Source organism: Lemur catta, chromosome 18, assembly GCF_020740605.2.
Source record: "Lemur catta isolate mLemCat1 chromosome 18, mLemCat1.pri, whole genome shotgun sequence".
In the NCBI taxonomy this organism is placed as follows: domain Eukaryota; kingdom Metazoa; phylum Chordata; class Mammalia; order Primates; family Lemuridae; genus Lemur; species Lemur catta.
This window is the reverse complement of record NC_059145.1, coordinates 19611292-19631274: the sequence shown is the minus strand read 5'-3', so window position 1 is coordinate 19631274 and position 19983 is coordinate 19611292. Positions and strand designations below refer to the sequence as shown.

The following is a 19983-nucleotide window of genomic DNA, read 5'->3' as shown; positions in this document are numbered from 1 at the left end:
TACATCTGCTGACTGATGGCTAAGAGAAAGAACATATGGGTAGAGTACCCCCTTGCCAATGTCAAGTGTCATGTAACACCCTTCTTTCTTTAACCAAAAGAGAGGAGAGCTCAGGATAGCCTTCCTCTCCACTCTCAGCTTTACTTCCTTAAACTTCCCTGCTCTGCTATTTGGAAGACACTAATGCCAAAAGAGAAAAGAAAAAGACCAGGTAAGCATTAGCTTGCATGTTGGTACTCACCACCACCACACACACGCACCTCTGCCTGGGGCATCCCCTAAATAATCCCAACAGGTTCTGCTCTAGACAGGAGAGCTGATGCCTTAATGCAGCTTATTTACCACAGTAATCTATGCCAACATGCACAGACACATGTGCACTTACATTCCTTTCTCCTTCAGTGACACAAGTTTCATAGCAATATGCCAGAAGGATATCAATCAAACCGTAGTACACCTGACTCCGGGCTTCCTTGTCCAGCAGATAAGATTTATTGACAAATTTTCGTAGCTGATATTTCTCTTCTTCAGAAAAAGACACTAGAAGAAAATGTGTTGAGAATTAGAAGTTTCATTCAGTTTTGTAAAACCCCTAATGTGGAAGCTTTGTCAAAATTAGATTTTTGATTACGGAAACTGAAATAAAAGTTATTTCTACTTAACTCTGGATATCAAAATAACTTTTTAAGTAGATTTCACAATTTTATTAAGGACTGTGCATTAGCTCAAACCTTAGTAGAGCTAAATAAAGAAGAAATTTTTAAATATCTTATTAGAATAGCCCCCCCTCAACACCTTTTTGCTGTATTGGTCTATATTTAAGGCCTCTAAATGCTAGAGTTACTGACTTTAAAATTAAGATAATACATTTTGACAACAAAAAATGTATAATATCTAAAGTACTCTGAACATACTCATTATCCATTTTGAAAGTTTTATACCAAGAAATATGACTATTCCCAGATATTAATCAATTTGAAGGGCATAGCATTTATTTTTTAATATTTTTTACCCATATAAGTGAAGTTTTACATATGAGCATATCACACATACTAGACTTGGGGGAAGAGAATGTTTCTTTTCAAAACAGATCCGATTCTTCTTTTGCTTGGTACCCTCTCTCCACCTGAATCTTCATCAAGTTTCCCCCACATTAAAAATCTACTATATATCATTCCATAGTTTTCTCTAAATCCATGTAATCATATACGGACACACAAACACATGTACTAGGGAGTTTATACCTCCTACCTGCTGCCAAGAATTAGGTCACTTTCTCTATCTAGCCTCTCTCACTCAACAATACCTCTAGCAAATCCCCCTAGGTCAACTGGTACGTAGCTAATTTTTATAAAGGAGTATCATATTCTAAGATGTGCCATGCTCTGTCCAACCACTCCCCCTACTGATGGGCATGCACTGTGCTTCTAGTTTTCTGCCACTGCTAATAACACTACAATAAATATCCTTGTCCTATGTCCTTGGATATTGGAGGCTTTGTTTCCATAAAGTAGATTCTCAAGAGTAGATTTACTGGGTCAAAAAGTGTATGCATTATATTAATGGAAAGATACTTTACTTAAAGGCACAATAACTTTCCTTTCTAACAGTCAGAGATAGAAGTTCCTCTTCCTACACATATTATACCTCCCACCTGTTCCTGGTAAGAAATGTAAATTGCTTTTTCCCAATTGTTCCCAGTTTAATGAATATAAAGTGACTGTGGTAGGCAGAATTTTAAGATGACCCCCAGTGAGTCACATCACTGTGTGACGAGGGAGCTTGTGACTTGTTTCCGTCTAGTAGAACATGGCAAAGGTGGTGGGACAGTCACTCCCACGATCATGTTCCATTAGTAGCAGACTGCAGCCAGGGACTCGCCTGCTGGTTTTGAAGAAATAAGACGGCATGAGGTGAGGTGAGAGGGCCTGTGAGAAGGCTACGCGGCAGGCCTGTGGCACCCTCCAAGAGTAGCCCCCAGCTGACAACAACAAAGTGAGGGCCCCGGTTCTACAGCCGCAAGAAATGTAATTCTGCCAACAATCACGTCAGCTTGGAAGAGGACCCTGAGCTCCAGAAAGGAACGCAGCCACCAACATCTATAAAAAATAATAATAATTTTTAAGAATGGACATCTGTGGCTATAGCCTTGCAAGCCCCTAGACATCGGACCCAGCTAAACCAGGCCCAACTCCTGACTCACAGAAACTGTGAGACCACGTTGTATGAAGGTGGTGGTTACTTCTTCATGCAGCAAGCAAAAACTAAAATGGTGACATATCACTGCTGCTTCTCTTAGTATTTCTCTAATTGCTAAACTTTGAGCATTATTTCATAGGTTTGTAGGCAATCTGGATTTGTTCTCCTGTAAATAACCCATTTGAATGTGCTTTGCCCAATTTTTTCTATTGGATGGCTCATCTTGTCAAATTAAGAACTTCCTTGTATATCATCTCTCCAAATCTACTGTTTCTCTACTGACTTTGCTTATGGTGCCCTTTGCCACTGAAGCATTTATTTGTTATGTAGCCAAATAGGTCCACTTTTTTTTCTAACAGATTCTGAATTTATAGCTTTAATTTCCTCAACCCCTAAATTGTACATGAAGTCTCTTTAACATTAAATTACTATTCATTACATGGAAGTCAATCTTCATAAAGGTCTTCATCCTTATCATCTTCCCTGAGTAGGCTGAGGAAGAGGAGGGGTTGGGCTTGCTGCCTCAGAGGGGCCGAGGAAGAAGAAAACCCAAGTATATAAGTGGATCTTAGGCAGTTCAAACGTGTGTTGTTCAAGGGTCAACTGTATTTAACTAATAATTTATTAATAAGACAGATAAACTGGGTGCTGACTGCTTCAGTAAAGGACTCACATGAAGATTCCCTAATTTAAATAAAAGCTGTCAGTTCACTTTAAGCAATTCAATTTAAGGAAACTGCATGAAGGAACACACTCACTGCATGAAGAAAGTATACCTGACAAAGTATTATGTTTTAAAACCCCTCAAATTTAGCAAGAAGGTTTGAGTCGGTACCCCCTTAGGTACAGTTTTTGACATGTTCATTAATTGAACTAATAGGAAAGTGCCAGGTGTTCACGATGGTATCTCACTAGAGAAAAGTCTTTATGTACCTAGCTGACTAATAAAGACCTCTGCTTCCACATAATTTTGAATCACACAGTAAGCATGCTCAGAACCATTTAACAACACATCAACTCTTCTACATGTTCACACCTTCATTCTTGAGTAATCATACCTGTACATGTTTAACGATTTGTAAAGGTTGAACCAGGCGCCGCAGGTTCTGATGTTACACTCCCCACACGTAAGTGCTTCTACACATTCTAAGTCATTTTCAATAACTGTATACATAAAAAAGCCTACTTGAATGTACTCTTCTGAATTCTTGGATGCTGCGTCCTGCCAGCCTTTCTCTAAAAACAGTGCTACCTTTTTTGGGGCACTTTTAAATTCCATTTTGGCCTACTCAGTTCATTAATAATACACAAACGCATTTAAATTCTGAAATTCAAGCAAAGAAACCAGAGAAGATAAATAACAATAACAACAAACCAGGAAATCACGAGAGTAACCAAAAGTCTGAGCTCCCTAAGGCCTTTTTTATTAGAGCTGTAAATCATATCACCCAAAGGGGAACTTGGTGAGGTTTGCACACAGTCAGGTCTAACGTAGCAGCAGTACTGGAAATAACTACAGACTCAGTGCCAACAATACTTGGATGATTGCCACCATGAGTAACATTTGTCAAGCATTTGTATGACTTAGCTACACTACAAAGCGGCTTTGCTATATAGTTCACAACATTTCAGTTAATTATACTTCTAAAAATAATCTCTAGTGAAATAAAAGGCAGCAGAAAGCGCAATACGTTTGGGGAAGAAACTGGTGCCCTAAAAATGACGCAAATGGCCCAGGACCACCTCCCAACATCAAAAACCCCACCAGTATGTTTGAGGACTGCAAAGGGACTTCCATGAAAATAGACAGATGTCAGGGAGGTAGTCACTTTTCCTCTGGAACATTTTTTAATTTTGTTACTTTTAAATCCTCCCTTCCTCTCTGAATCCCCCTCCCAACTATCCCAGTGTTGTCTGGGTCAACAATTAAATCATCCACAATCTGGCTCCTCTCAGAGTAGGGCACATCTGTCTATTACATCGTACACTTATTGGAAACAGATCAAGGGAACCAGAAGAAAACGTGCTGCATTCAAACCTTCAGCCCAAATGGGTAGCCCTGCAGAGCTACAACTTTCAAAACTGACACTGACAGTTATCTCCACAAACACTGAAGGGCTCACCGGTGCCAAACAGGATGTCCCTGCTAGGAAGTTCATTGACTATAAATGTTATGTGGTGTCATAACAAGCAATAACGTGCCAAGACTCTTGAGCTGAGATTAACCACTGAAAGACAACATGGGAAATGCGGTAAGTCCATCCTCATGAAACCAGAGCTCGGGGGAAGCACAGCATTTAACACTTCCATTTACAAGCCTCTGGGGAGAAAAATCTGGATCATCACAAAGCTGAAGAAAAGTCTCACTGTTGTAACTCAGGGCTCTGATGAAAATGACAAGAATCACAATCAAGGCAAAGACAGGGAGCAAAGCTCACCACCTAAGGTTTATCTGGAATTCAAAACAAGGCAGGTTCATATTTTATGATGAAGGATGAATCAAAGGTACACTGTTCACCCACACTGTTATAACTGCCTGGCAACATCTGATGGGAGAGCATTGAAGAGACGACAGCCCACTGCGATGACACAAAGAGGAAGAAGGCTGGAAAGGCAAAGAAGAACAAAGAGGAAGAGAGCGGGAAGAGACAGCAGCATCGTGTACCATGGGTAAATAGAAAACTTAAAAGTTTATTTCTTTTTCCGTATTTTATCCTGGTTCAACACACTTCAATTTGTTCATCCAATTCTGGGTGTCTCAAATATGTGAACCCGAAAAAAAAAAGATGAGAGAAAAGCCTCCTTAACAAAATTTGCCCTTAAAGCTTCATAAATGTTCAAAAATTATAATTTCACAGAGAAACCATTTGATTTCTGGCTCTCCTACCATTGATTTTACTCTATAATCATAATTTCTAACATTTACAATATGCTAATAATTTTAAATACATTGTCTCACTCAATCCTCACAAAAACTCTGAGGTAGGTACCGGATGTCCACAGCAGCCTGAAGTTGCACAGTCACACTGCTAGCAAGTGGAGCAAGGAGTCAAAGCCCGAGCCCCACGTTTAGTTCCTACCTATACTTAAGCTAATACTTGGCGTATTAGAAGAGGCACTTTCTGTTCAACACAGCTCAAGTTCTTCTACCTTAGATCACATGCGCTTGCTATTTTTAAAGGTGATTTTTAGAATGAATCACCATAATGGCTTAGGAGACTATGACTGCTCCTGACATACCAGCCTGGCTATAAGCCATGGATCATAGGAAGGGTCAGGAGGGGAAGTGGTTAAAAGGATGGACTGGCTTAATCTCCTGTTAAAATTACACAGAGAGAACTAACTCAAAGCATTGCTGACACAGAAAACTGGACTGAGAACAAGCTACAATTTATCAAAGTAGAGCAAGATAGAATTTAAATCAAAGGTAATGCCTTTGATTTTTAGGGCAACTAGCTCACCCTGGTGGACAGAAAACTCAACTTCCAACCACCAATTTCCTCCCACTCCACTTCATTAAAATACTATGCTAAAACCGGGGAAACTGATTCAGACCAGTTGATGTCCTTGATGATTTAAGTTTGAGCAAATTTTCTGAGCAGATCTACATAGTATAAACATAGTATATACAGTATAAAAACTATGTTAGCAACCCTATACCTGAAAATTTGTCTGTATAATGTGCGAAGTCTCTGAAAACTTCTTAAATTCAAGTCAAATATAAAACCCTGGATTTGCTGAAAACAACAATAAATGTAACAATAGTCGTTATAGGTAAGTGTCTGTTACACAATGGAGCCAATCCATTTTCCAAAAGATTATAGTAGCGATTTTCTGATCTGGTAGAAATCACCTAAACCTAATAAAACCTAACCACAAAACTATTTATTACAATATTTATTTACTCCATAAATATTTATTGGGTACCTTCATATAACAGACACCATGTTAAACACTGAAAAAATAAAGGATAACAGGCTATTGCATTGCTACGCAGAGAATCAAAAGACTGTGATGTAATACAGACCTTGTTGCTACTTCAGATTGAATAGCCAAAGAAGGCCACTATATTATTTGCAATAGCAGAAAACTATAAACAACTCAAATGCCCATCAACAGTAAACAGCCCAAATGTCCATCAATCATGATAAAAATATACAACAGGACAACAGGCAGTCAATGAAAAGCTTCAGGTAGAACTGTAAGTGCTGATATAGAAGATCTGCAATATATACTACAAGTTGAAAAAAGCAAGGAAGGAACAGGATATACATAAATCTATGTGTATAAATTTCTTAAAACAAATATTTAGATGTGGGAATATATATTTGAAAAATACCCCAAAATTGTTAACAGTGGAACTTAGGGTAGGAAGGGTCCATATTCTATTTACTTTTTTTTTTTTACTTAATCTACAGACCTAGGATATGAGATATTCCATTTAATATTCTTCAGAATGTACACGTGTGTATACATTCCTTTCATTTAAACATTGAAATTTTATTTTTAACATAGAAATAAAAACCAAATCAGTATGACAGAAAACTTGGGCCTTCTATTCTCAATTTATCTGATACTGTTATAATTCTAATCTACAGACTTAATATACACCAACCTCGCACTTAGGGAAGGTGGTAATAACATGCCCATGTAAGAAAGAACTCTTTGTGGCTAACATTTGGCTTAACGTGCACTATGGCACAGCCATCTCTTGTGGCTCATAAAACTCCCCAGCTCAGCTTTCACTGGAAAAAGTTGTCCCATCTGCTATCTGTAAGGTACGAATATGAGAACAACTATTTCTGCTTCTTCATAAAAACACTTGTGAAAAAATTGGGCAGGGCATATCAAATTCATTCAACAGAGAAAAGGACTGAGAATTGGGTCTTTTCCCACCATTATTAATACTCAAATGTCCCCACCACAGAGGAATGTTCATCCCTCTCAAGCAGATTATTCAAAAAGTACAAATGTCCTGTGTGTTACCATCCCTAAATTTACATACATACATTCATTCATTAATTCAATAAATTTAAAAGAACTCCAATGATCCTAAAGGAAAATATACTTCAAAAAAATTTTCCAACACAAATAAGTCCTAATTATTTAGTGGCATTTTCCAGTCAGGGGTGAAGACCTTATTTCTAAAACTAGCAATCCAAAATCATATTTTCATATTAGGAAGCAATTATAATTATAAGCTTAAGAAAAGGGAAAGTAGTAAACTTGGTGTACCATGAGATTTTAAAATGAAACAAATGAGCCTAATTTTAAATTTCTTACCTAACACAGCATGATCTTCTTGCTCTTGACTCTTTTCCAAAAGGGCCATCATTTTTGAATATGTGTCAGTCCACCAAGGATTATACCTCAAAATCTGTTCAACTGCCTCATCTTCAAAAAAGTCAGCTCTGGGGGAAAAAAACATTGAATGGGCTTGTTACATAGGATTAGGCTGATTTCATTTTTTAAAATTGTTTCTTAACTCATCATATTTGCACTAGAAATACAGATTGTTAATTCAAAGTGCATTTCGAGGAAAGACTGAGCACTATATTTACTTTCTTTGCGGTTACCAATCACCATAAAACAAAAGTAAGCATCTGATTAAAGGGATATTTGACATTTCTGATCTCTTTAAACAGAAGGTACACAGAAGACCAGTACTCCTTGAAGTCCCATCTTATATTCAGTGGTGTGGGAAGAAGCGAATCTGAACACACACTGGACTAAAACCCAGCACTTGTGCTAGGTTTGCAAGGACCACAGATTTTGTGAGATCACAATAAAGGAAAGAATTTTCAACATCACAAGCATAGAAAAACAAACAGATGAGTAGGAAATTCAGGATACTATACCTCCACAAAGAGGCTACACACATATGTACACACACACACACACACACACACACACACACACACCAATTTTTGGCATGTGCATGCATATTTTCTACTACAATGTAATCTATTTTACTTAGCTATTTTAATCTTAACAGTTCTTTGATTTTAAACTATTGAGAAAGATAAAAGCAGCCACTGTAGAAAACAGAAAACTACTTTTCCCACACTTATTTTCTCCATTTTAACTAGAAAAATAACAGCTACATTCAAAATACACCTCTCACTTTTGGAGGACACTTATTCAGAAATGATACTATCTTGCATTCAAAGTTGTGAATTGGTATTCTTGGGAAAAGCATGACAAAGTATAATTCATGGTGAAAATTTCATTTATACTTCAGTTAACTGGAAACTCAAAGACTTGGCTGCTTTGATAAATTGAATTTTCTAGCTGACAGTTTTATGACCTTAGACACTTTTTTCCTTTCAACTGAGATACTGAAATCTTTTAAAAATTAGAAAGATCACAGATAACTCACTGAGTTCTTTGCATGTTCTAGGCACTGCACTAGGAGCTTTGCATCCATGATTTCCTTGAATCCTCATATCCTCACTATGGGCAGGGAGTACCAGTAATACTCATTTTACTTGGGTGGAAACTGAGGCTCAGAAAAGTTGTGTATCTGGGCCAAGCTCAGAGTACCAGTAAGAAGTAGGGCCAGGATGTGAACCCACTCAAGTCTTACTCCAGAATCCAAACTCTTAACCAACATAAATATTTCCTTTTTATGCATGAGGAAATAAGTACATATTAGACAAAACTGTATAGCTAGTTGAAATGGGAATTCTCAGGAACAATTTTTGTTAGGTGCAAAAGGTATAAGAGACTAGGATGAAGTACGTGCTTTATAAACTAATCCTAAGTCTATTTTCTTATTAGCTATCTCTTTCTCCTTAAAGTGATAGAAAATTCTTTCAAACTGAGGTTCTACTGTAGACTCATCCACAAATCAGAATGGGAGCTTTTTCCTAGGAAATGAATTTCAAAAAGGATAAGCAATAGGAGAAAATGGCTAAAATGGTAAATAAATCATTCATGCAACAAAAAGTATTGACTTTGTGCCATGTTCCAAGCTCCATGTTAGACGGTGGGGTTCCAGTGCTGACAAGACATAGACAGTCCTGGCCCTCACGCAACTTACAGTCCCATGGGAGAGTCAAGCAATTGTTAATACAATACAGCATAATGCTATGACATGACAGAACAAGATTCCAGGGCAAAATAAAATTAGGATGACAGGCAAGGACTCTAGAGGAAATAATATCTAAATGAACAACTGAATGATAATTAACAGCTAACCAGATTAAGAGGGGTGGGAGACGGTAGTCTGGGTTGAAATGATAGTTGGCAAAGGCTAGGAAACAAGAAGGCACATTAAAGGAGAGGAAAAAAAGTTGAGAGAAGCTAAAAATAATATGTTGTAGTGACAATAACCTTGTAAGCTATGTTAAAAAATCTGGAGGATTTTTATCCCTAAGAACAATGAAACACTTAAAAGCTTCTACATAGGGGAATGACATCAGTGTGTTTTAGAAATATCACTCTTACTGCAGTCTGGAAAATGACTTAAAGGGACAAACCTGAAGGAGCAGAAATAACAGTGGCCTAGAATAGGACAGCAGTGGACATGGAGCAAAGTGGATGGATCTGGCCTATAGTTAGAAGGCAGAACCTGCAGGCTGCAGGGGTTGAGGAGCTAGAGGAATCAAGGTGATGCTCAGGATCCTGGCCTCGACAACTCGGTGGACAACAGCGCCCTTAGTTGACACAAGGGCACAGGAAGCTAACAGACATGAGTGAGAGATGATGACTTCTGTTTGGGACAGGCTGAATTTGAGGTGCCATTTTAGGACATGTAAACAAAGAACTGTCTAATAGGTGGACATATAAGCCTGATGCTCAAGAGAGAGACACGGGAGTCATGAGCATTTAGACCAAGAAAGAGGACCGAATTGCCCAGGAAGAACTAGCACAGTGAGAGAAAAGGCCCTTGGACACTGGAGCACTGAGGACACTTAAGGCAAAGGAAGAAAAGCCCATCTTAAAAGATGCTGGTTTTTCCCCAGGGAAACCATAATGAAGAGGGGGGCCTGGCTTGATAAAATGGTATTTCTACCACCTCCAGCCCCCTCTCCACCAAAAAACTCCAAACTGTGTGATTATTTTAAGTAAAATTTCACTACTAACACAGTCCCAGTAACCTCAATTGTGTAGGTTTATTCTTTACATTGTGAATTAAGAGTTTCAGGAACTGTGATTGACTAATGTTCTACTTTTTAGAATAAATTACCTTCAAGTTTTTAAATGCCATTAATGCAACAAGCATTCACTGAATGCCCTCTATGTGCAGCATCAGTAAGACTCACTACCTGCCCTTAAGGACTGCACAGCTGATGGGAACCACACACACAAATACAGAACATTGTAAAACAATGTGGCAACAGCAAGATGAGCTGTAACAGGGCGCCAAGGAGAGTGTATGGGGTGATAGCTGAGCCCAGTCTAAAAGGAGAAGAACAAGTTATTCAGGCAAAGTGGGGCAGAGGGGAAATAGCTGGCAAATGGATACCATGAGTAAAAGGAAATACATGGGAAGTGGTGTGGTACAGGTGGAAAAATGCAAACATTCATTATTGCTGCAGTGTAAAACATGGGCAGGAAGTGGCAAAAGAGAAGCTGCAGGGGTAGGCAGGGTCCAGATCACAGAGAGCTTTCAATGGCATGGTTAGGAATTATGAGCTTAAGCTTTAAGCAAAAGAGCACCAAGTACAGGGTAAAGCAGATTTCCACTTTCAGTAGTTCATAAGACATCATACTGGTGGTTTTATGGTTGATGGGTTTGAAGAAGTACAGACCGGAGGTAGCGATGCCAGTTAGCCAGTTAGGTGAGTGCTGCGCTAAGCCAGACACAGATGAGGGCCAGAGATAGATGGAGTGAAGGAAATACTACGAAGATAAATGGTACAACTTCAGGATTGATTGAATGTGTGGGATAAGAAAGAAGTGGAAGATGAATCCCAGGTTTCTAACTGGGTGACTGGAGTGAAAAATGGGGCACTTAAGCAAGTTAGAAAATTCAGGAAGACTTTACAGGTAAAATGATGAGCTCAGTTTTGGACATATTCAGTCAGTGGGATGCCCAGTCACTCTCTAAACCTTTAATCTGCTTTTTCTTCATAGCATTTATCAAAATAGTATCTACTTCCCACGCTAGAACATAAGCCCCATGAGTACAGAGACCCTGTCATATTCACTACACAATCTTTGGTGTCTGCAACACTGCCTGGCATGTGGTTCATTCAAACAAACATTTGTTGAACAAATAAAAGCATAAATAAAAGAATGAATACATACAATTTTATTCTAATGCTTTCTCCTAAGCTTGGTGCTTTGAGAAGTGAGCTACATCGGAAGCATGCAATCCTGCTCCCAGTCTCCCAATTACTATCTGTTGTATTAAGACGTACTTCATAAATCCAAAAGCCTGATCAGTGAACCATCTTCTTTAACAAATTTAGAGCAATGAAATATTATCACAATTTAAAATCATACCCCAAATGGTATATGACATTTTCTTATTCCATTTTCTTATCTCACAGAAGTTTAGAATGCTGACTAAATTTTTCTGTTTTCTCCCAAATAAAGAAATAGGCAAGACTTTACCAAATGGTTAAGGTAAAAAATATGCCAACAATTAAAAAATAATTTGGGAAGAAAAAAAAAACAACACTTTCAACAAAAGAAATATGAAAACTTAACTATAACAAGCAAAAGAGGAAGGACTGTTAAGGAATGCTTCAAGATGTCGTCAACATATTTTAGTGTAAAAATAATATCCAAAAGGAATTACAAGTGACAAGAAATGGATAATCAAAAACAATATGTTTATGGATCATCTACGTTATGCCTAGCCTGTGATGTGCTGTAAAACATATAATAACGTCCAGATTTTACAACAAAGGACTTTTTAAACAGTAATAATCCAGAGTCATTTATACATGCCTTTGAAATGTATAAATTTTTCTCTACAATCAACTGACTTCACTGTGTTCTGCTTAGGCTGAAGTTAAAATTAGTTTTCCTCAAGCTCCCCAAAATCCTAACAATACAGGGCAACACTATGACTTCTAAGGACAAGTCAACAACTTAAAAATAGATAATATTACACTAATGTAAAATATATTATGTATTACATGTGTACATTGCACTTACTTATGTAAATGTAATATAATATGTAAAATGTATTATATGCATGGTAGATAGTAATTTAAAGTGAGCCTTTTTTCTTCTCTGTTTTAACTACTGACAACAAAAAAAGCACTGAGCTAAAAACATTTTTAATTAAAAATTTAAAAGAACTTTACTTGTACTTCATTTAATATTAATACATTTGGGTGACTCAGTCAGCTGCTATAAATAAGGAGTAATGAATAACACAAATACTACACTTAGTCAAAGTCTTATTGCTATCAGAAAGTCATAAAGAACCCTGACCTCAGGACTCTCACTCTCCTCACTTAGCCCATGACTAAATTCAAACCACTCTTATACGAAGAACTACTCCTGGAGAAATGGAAAGAACATTTCATGCATACAATTAAAGAAAATGAGCTTCTGGATAAAGAAACACAAAAGATGGAGAAAAATAAGGGCTGCTTATAATATCACACTTCTAAGTATAAATTCCAATTTCCTAATTCTCTCAGGCCATAGTTATTCTTCTAGTTTTAGAAGAGAGGAGATAGGCAGTTCTTCTAATTAAGCTCCCTCCCACTTGAAATTTCAGTCTTGTAAGGCTCATTCTGTTTTCATGCTAGCCCAACAAATTTGCTGACAATGAAATTTCCACTTTAAATATTCAGCATGATTTTAAATGGGTTTCTTTAAATTACTCTTCAGTGGACCTTTAAAACCACAATTGGAGAGATAAAGGTAATTAGAAATGGCAATGTAAATGGAGTTGAATCTCTCAGATGTCCTCCATAATATAACATATCCTGCTCTTACCCAGTTTCCCTTAGGATGTTGAATAGTTCAACCATTTATCATTACACATCACTCATTCCATTTGCACATCACAAGATATATTTCTGCTATTCCAATTAGTATCCTACTGTGTCACAGGAGATAGAATGTTAATCACAAGAGCAACAGCAGTTAAACTGAAATAGTGTACATGAGAAGGAAATACAAAATGACAAATGGAGAGCCTCTTTTCAAGTCCTGGTTGAGCTACTCAGTAGTCATGTGACCTTGGTTAGGCAAGTCCTTTAAACTCTTTTCCTCATCTGTTGTGAAAAACTGAATTAAATAATCTCATGAGACCACTTAATAAGCTGCAAGCACTCTACAAATAAAAGGGGATATGATGATTATAGTTGTATATAATGGTACAGAAAATGTTGGTCCAGAGCTGAGGAAGAACAATAATTGAGGGCTACATCAACATATGATACCTGTTCTCCACACATCCTAGGAGAGCCAAGTAGCCACAGAGGCCAGGTGACAATCCCTGGAAGAAGTGCAGCTATCCTGGCCAATGGGAGACACCACAATCTCTCCCCAAGTGATCATTTACCTATCTATTAATTAGATAAGTTCCTTATGCAACTATAAGCCTGGCACACATTATGGCTAAAAACACAACTAATGAAGGAGGGAAATATACCAAAACTTAAAATTAGATTATATTTATGCTCTACCACAAAGAACAATTATTTACTCATTTGAAACATATCAATGATTACAGGTGCTAGTGGATGAAAGTATTAGCGAGACCCTGATCAGCCAAGAAATGCAATACAAGTAGATTCAAATTCTTAAAGAAACTGATACATATTTTCATTTATGTATACCATTAATTACAACAAAATGGCTACTTTAAAAAAGTATAAATCTTCTCATGAATTCAGTGTTTTATTTTTAAGCCTGGCAAGAAAAAAACTACAAAAAGTATGTTGGTAGTGTTCTCTGCTGCTAAGTTGAAAAACTAAGGAGCAATACTTAGAAAGATCACAGAGGTTTAACAGTTATACATTAAGTCAAATGTCAATTAAGGTTTTGAGTCATCAGTAACTTCTAGAATCCAAAATGTACACATCTTGCACAGTTAAAAGACACTCAAAATTTTTTAAAATAGAAGTCAAGTAAATTATTTAATCCTCAAAACACTGCATACTTACAGATAATGATCAGGATCAAATTTGGCCAGCTCAGCAGCCAGGCGTTTCTGCCTTCGTTCGGCTGCAGGAGTGAAATCTGGATCCTTAATATCAATAACATCACTCAATTCATCCTAAGAACACCCAGAAAAGAAAGAATAATTGCTCTTATTTTTAGTATTTAAAAATCAAATTTTGCACAAAATGCCAAAACACAGGAAAAATTCTAACTGATCAGTAAATCATGATAGCACTTGTGACATTTAGATTCCAACCCACCCAACAAATGTTAAAGCACCTACTACTCACTAGGCCCTACTGGACTCGTTCACATAAATTATCTCATTTAATCACACAACAAACTGATTAACATATATTAAGGCTATAAGAGTTTAACATAAAAAACATAATGGATTAAACCCCTGAAAGCAAGAAGAAACTTTTTTTTTTTTTTTTTGAGACAGTCTCACTCTGTTGCCCGGGCTAGAGTGCTGTGGCGTCAGCCTAGCTCAAACTCCTGGGCTCAAGCAATCCTTCTGCCTCAGCCTCCCGAGTAGCTGGGATCATAGGCATGCACCACCATGCCCAGCTAATTTTTTCTATATATATTTTTAGTTGTCCAGCTAATTTATTTCTATTTTTAGTAGAGATGGGGTCTCACTCTTGCTCAGGCTGGTCTCGAACTCCTGAGCTCAAATGATCCACCCACCTGGGCCTCCCAGAGAAACATTTAATTCAACATTCATTTCCCCATTTATGCCTAGAGATTTGAAAGTTATTAAAGGTAGAAATGGTTTGAATACGAGACATCTACATATAGACTTTTCTTTCTTCCTACAGTCTAGCTAAGCTGGTCTGAAGAATTAGCACACAGGTTGAGTATCCTTTATCCAAATGCTTGGGACCAGAAATGTTTCAGATTTCAGATTTCTTCAAATTTTGGAATATTTGCATTATATCAGTTCAGCAGGCCTGATCCAAAAATCCAAAATCCAGAACACCCCAAATGATTATTTCCTTTGAGCATTATGTCAGCACTTAAAAAGTTTTTAGGGCAGATTTTGGGGCATTTTGGATTCAAGATTTTTGGATTAGGGATATTCATCCTGTGTAAAACTATATACACAAAACTATATACATTCTACTTTGTGAGGGAATTTAAGAATTTTTATGGGCAATTTTGATGTACAGTAATGACTTTCCATTTGAAAATGTAAAAATACAATCCTAAGTAAGAATCAACTTTGTTGTAATTGTCTTCACCTAGATGTACATATTAACATGTAGTCTGTTTCCCAAGCCAAATCCTACAGAATAGATGTATATTAGGAAAACTGCCTAGGATACCGTAAGGTTTTTATTCTTTTGATCAGAATTGTGAAGCAAAGAAACCTTATACAATACAAAATATTCCTAAACTGTGCCTTATTTTCTTTCTTCCACCTTCCTACTCCTACTACCAACCTCAAGTGAGAAGTACAGAAATGGGAAAAGGCTTAAAGAATATTAGCTGAAAAGAAATCAAGAGAAATAACTTGGTAGAGAGTTGTGGAGGCAAACTGTTAAGACAGGTTTGTAAACGGAATTAGAGGTTAGTGCCTAATAAGCAGGTAGAAAAGTCGATGGCTGTAATGCAAAATCACTGTAATAAATGTGAGCGATGATGAATTAGTAAGGGAGAGACTAGGATAGGGCCTCCCCACACAATCAAAATTTCTGTATAATAATAAAAAAATTCTCTCATCCTCACCATAATCATTTAGCTCAGTAATAGCCATGATATTTAATCTACGCACATTCTAATGTAATGAAAGAGTCCAGAGACCTTTTTGGAAGTCACTGGAACATCTAGAACATCTTAATGCTTCCGAGTACAAACATTCTGGGCAAAACCCAGATTATTTGCTGTCCCCCAACTTATAAAAATTGTCATTCCAAGAGTACCTTTTCAATTTACTTTTTGGAGACTTAGAATGTTCCTTCCTATAGAAATACTATTATAAATAGTAGTTAGATTCTCAGAGCAGCCCACAAGTTTATGCAATTCATAATAAACTTGAAATAGAGTACACATGATACAAAGAGCTTAACAAGCAAGCAGCAGTGTTTCCATGGGAAACACTTTCAGAATTCCATTGACTCAAACAGAAACATCTCTCCCCCAAGCAGTGCAACCTGGATTCTTTCTCTCTTCCTCTACTTCCTCACCTGCCTAAAATTAGCTCCTCCAGCTGGGAGGGCTGGGAAAGGGCACCCATGAAGTCCTTGGGGGAGAGGAGATAATGTCATGTATTCACCAGACTTGCCTCAGCTAGGTGAATACTACGAGAACCATTTCCTGCCCATGGACTCCAAGTCCCTCTCCCCAGCAACCAAGAGTCACCCCCTTTCTTTCCTCCTCCTTGGTCCAAAGACTTCCCTAGCCTGCAGACTCCCTTTTCCCACTCACACACTTCTGAAATCAGCTTGACGACGTAGAAAGAGTGACTCTGGAGTTAGACAAACTTGGATCTAAACCCCAGCTCCAGTCAATTGTGCAGCCCCTCCAAACCTCAGCTTCCTTACTGTAAAATGAGCCCCGTGACACCTCTATCACAGCCCTATTAGTTTCCTCTTGTTTTCTTTGCTGTAACAAACTACCGCAAACTTGGTGGCTTAACACAACACAAACTTACTGCCTTACAGTTCTGGAGGTCAGAAGCCCAAAATCAGCCCCACTGGGCTAAAATCAAGGGTTGCATTCCTTCCCAGAGGTTCTAGGATAGAATCTGTTTCTTTGCCCTTTCCACCTTAGAGGTTGTCCTCATTCCTTGGCTTGTAGCCCCACATCACAATGCCTTTCCTCTCTGGACTTCTATCATCACGTGGCCTTCTTTCTTTTTCACTTTTACCCATTTACCTTCCTCCTATAAGGACACTGTGATTAGATTGGGCCCACATAAAAATATAGGATACCCTCCCCATCTCAAGATGCTTAATCACATCTGCAAAGTAGCTTCTGCCATGTAAGGTTACATATTCACGGGTTCTGATAAGCACGAGGACATCTTTTAGGGGGAGGGGTACCACAGGCTGTTGTGAGGATTAAATGACATAATACAAGTAAGGCACAAGCACATGGCTTAACACATTCAATAATGTCGGTTTCCTTTCTCTATGCCTCCCTCTTCCACCGCGGTTCCCTGTTACTCACTGGCTAACTTCCTACTGAGAGTACGTATCCTCCCCCCACTTCAGTTTCCTCACTCACTAGTAACGACTTAAACGAACAAAAAGGATTAAAACGTTCTACTTCATTATTTCACCTGGACCAGACATAAAGTCATAAATGGGGTATAATCTGTAAGTCCTCAAAGATAACTCCCTATTTCAGAGGATGAATGGACTGACATGCCCCCAGGGATTTCAAAACACTAACTGCACTTAGAATAGACCCAGACTCTTACCATTGCTTTGCACAGTCCAGCCCATCTTGCTCTTTGACCGCATGTCTACCTTCCCCTTCTGGCTCAACCACGCTCAAGCCACACAGTAGACTTCTTTCCATTTCTGGAACACGTCAATTCAGTCCCAGCTCTGAGCCTTTGCATTTATAATGCCCTTCTCATCATTTAGAAGTCAGTGCAAATGTCACCTTCTCAAAGGGGCCGTCTCTGGACATCCTAACCAAAGTCGTCCCCTCAGTGTCTCACATTATCCCCTCCTTTTCCTTCACCTGTAACTATGTCATTATCCTGTTTATCTGTCATTTATCTGATTACTATCTGTCTCCCCACTAGAATGTTCCATGAGGGCAGGGTCGCATCTAGCTGCTTCTTCACTCTATCCCCAGAACTATGCCTAGAGTCCAGTATTAAATCATTCATTCAGCAAATAGTGTTTGAGGGCCTGCTGTGGGGCAGGCACTGTTCTGGGTGCTGGAGTGAAGATCCAGTAATTAACAAGCAGCCAAGGTCCCCACCCTCACAGGAATGAGAACTGGCCAATAAGAAAGCAGCTTTCTTTCCTCTCTCCCTCCTCTTCCCCCAGCCTCCAGACTCAAGGCCTCCACATAGTCATGCAACATGTACAAAGTAGAACATGAATGTTCACAGCAGTGCAAGCCCTACTCAGGCTTGTTCTATGTACAATCACACACACTGGCCCGGCTCAACTGGACCCTAAAGAGAAACTGAAACAAACTGAAAAGCTAAGTTAGCTTGGGGTTTAGAAGTCTAAGGCATGGATCAACCAAAGGCAAGGAAGAAAAGAGGATGAAAAAAGTTAAACTACAGAAGGAAGAAAAGGATTCTGTTTTATTTTTAAAGAATTGCTACAGCTACTTGTTATTAGAGCTATTTAAAATGGAGATCGCCAAGAAAAGGTCATGCAGGATTTAAATCAGGCTTATATAAGCTTAGGCATAGATAAGACAGAGACAATCCAGACAGAAAATGAAGAGCTGTGTGGACATCTGACCTGTCGGTCTCCTGGAAACAATGGCCTCCGGTGCCCCGGTGTAGCCAAAGGAAGGAGAGGGCCAGCAAGCCTGGTGTCCTGTGGCTGCTGGCAGCAGTGGTCCCAGGAGCTTGCTGGGCTGGCGCCCAGAGACTCTAGGATTGTTGCTGCTGGCAGCTACCACCGCCAGGAGCTTGTTGTGAAGCCCTGACTCTGAGCAGCCAGGGCAGTCTTCCAAAGGCACCCTGGTAGCTGGCAGCAATTTCAGAGAGGAAAGAAAGAAGAGGGGGTGGGGAGGGGGGTGTATGGGGAGTAGAGGGAAGAATGTTGAGAGAGAATTTATTTCAGCAGAAATATTTTTATTTTCTTCCCATCATCAGTATAAAATACAGAAGTTCACAAGCAAACCCTGTTTAAAAGGTTGGAAAGATAAAGATATGAAAGGCCCCTGTAAAAGGTTAAATGAAGAGAAGATACCTGGGTATCGGAATTATGGATTATGAATGATTGTTTACTTTCTTCTTTGTATTATATTTTTATAGTGGAATCTATATTGCATTTGTTCTCAGAGAAAATAAAGTCATTTTTCATTTATGGAAAGGGAAAAAAGAGGCTGTAAAAATACTGGTAAAATATGAGTAGCCAATGAAACTTTATGAGTATTTCTTCATCCAAAGGCAGAACTAGAGAAACTAAACTCATGTGAAAATACTATTTGAGAAAATGGTGAAGTTTTTAAAACCATTTTAAATTAAAAGCAACGTTCTAAAAATCTCTCATTTGTGTGATAATCATTTCTTGTAGCTGCTCTACTCGTAGAAAAAAGGTGATAATTATTAATCTTACAGGATCATTCAGTTTTTAACTACTGGTTATGACTGCTGTAAACTGAGCAGCTATAAATGCAGAAGAACTCTGCAAGTAATACCAATTACGTAAGATTTTTGTGGCAATATCTCATAAAACATTTACCTTAATGCCCTAAAAGGGTATCCTTGAATTCTCGGGATTTTGGTTTACATTTGATTTCTGAAAGTCTGACAATTTCCCTAATTGTTAAGGACACCATGGCCCTTAAATTTAATTCATGTAAGAAAACATAATTTCTTTAAAGACTACATTTGTCTATTGGTTTGCCTACTGGTAAAATGTCCACAAATACTAGTGATGGTGCTTGGATGAAATAGTAATGTTGAGCTGATGCACACAAAGTACTCAGCACGGTGCGATCCAAAACCCCTAGAGCAAGGTGAGCTTCAGGATTCAGACTGAGTTTAGAGAGGTA

General features: G+C 38.2%; 1 protein-coding gene across 1 annotated transcript in view; it reads right to left on the bottom strand.

The window, feature by feature from the left end:
* Positions 1-19983, bottom strand: part of SHQ1 (SHQ1, H/ACA ribonucleoprotein assembly factor) — a 92799-nt gene that overhangs the window by 62647 nt on the left and 10169 nt on the right. The window contains exons 5-7 of the mRNA XM_045530769.1: positions 14283-14395; positions 7483-7610; positions 386-540 (exon numbers count right to left, since the gene is read on the bottom strand). Of these exons, the coding sequence (XP_045386725.1) occupies positions 386-540; positions 7483-7610; positions 14283-14395 (396 nt within the window). The remainder of the gene's footprint in view (positions 1-385; positions 541-7482; positions 7611-14282; positions 14396-19983) is intronic.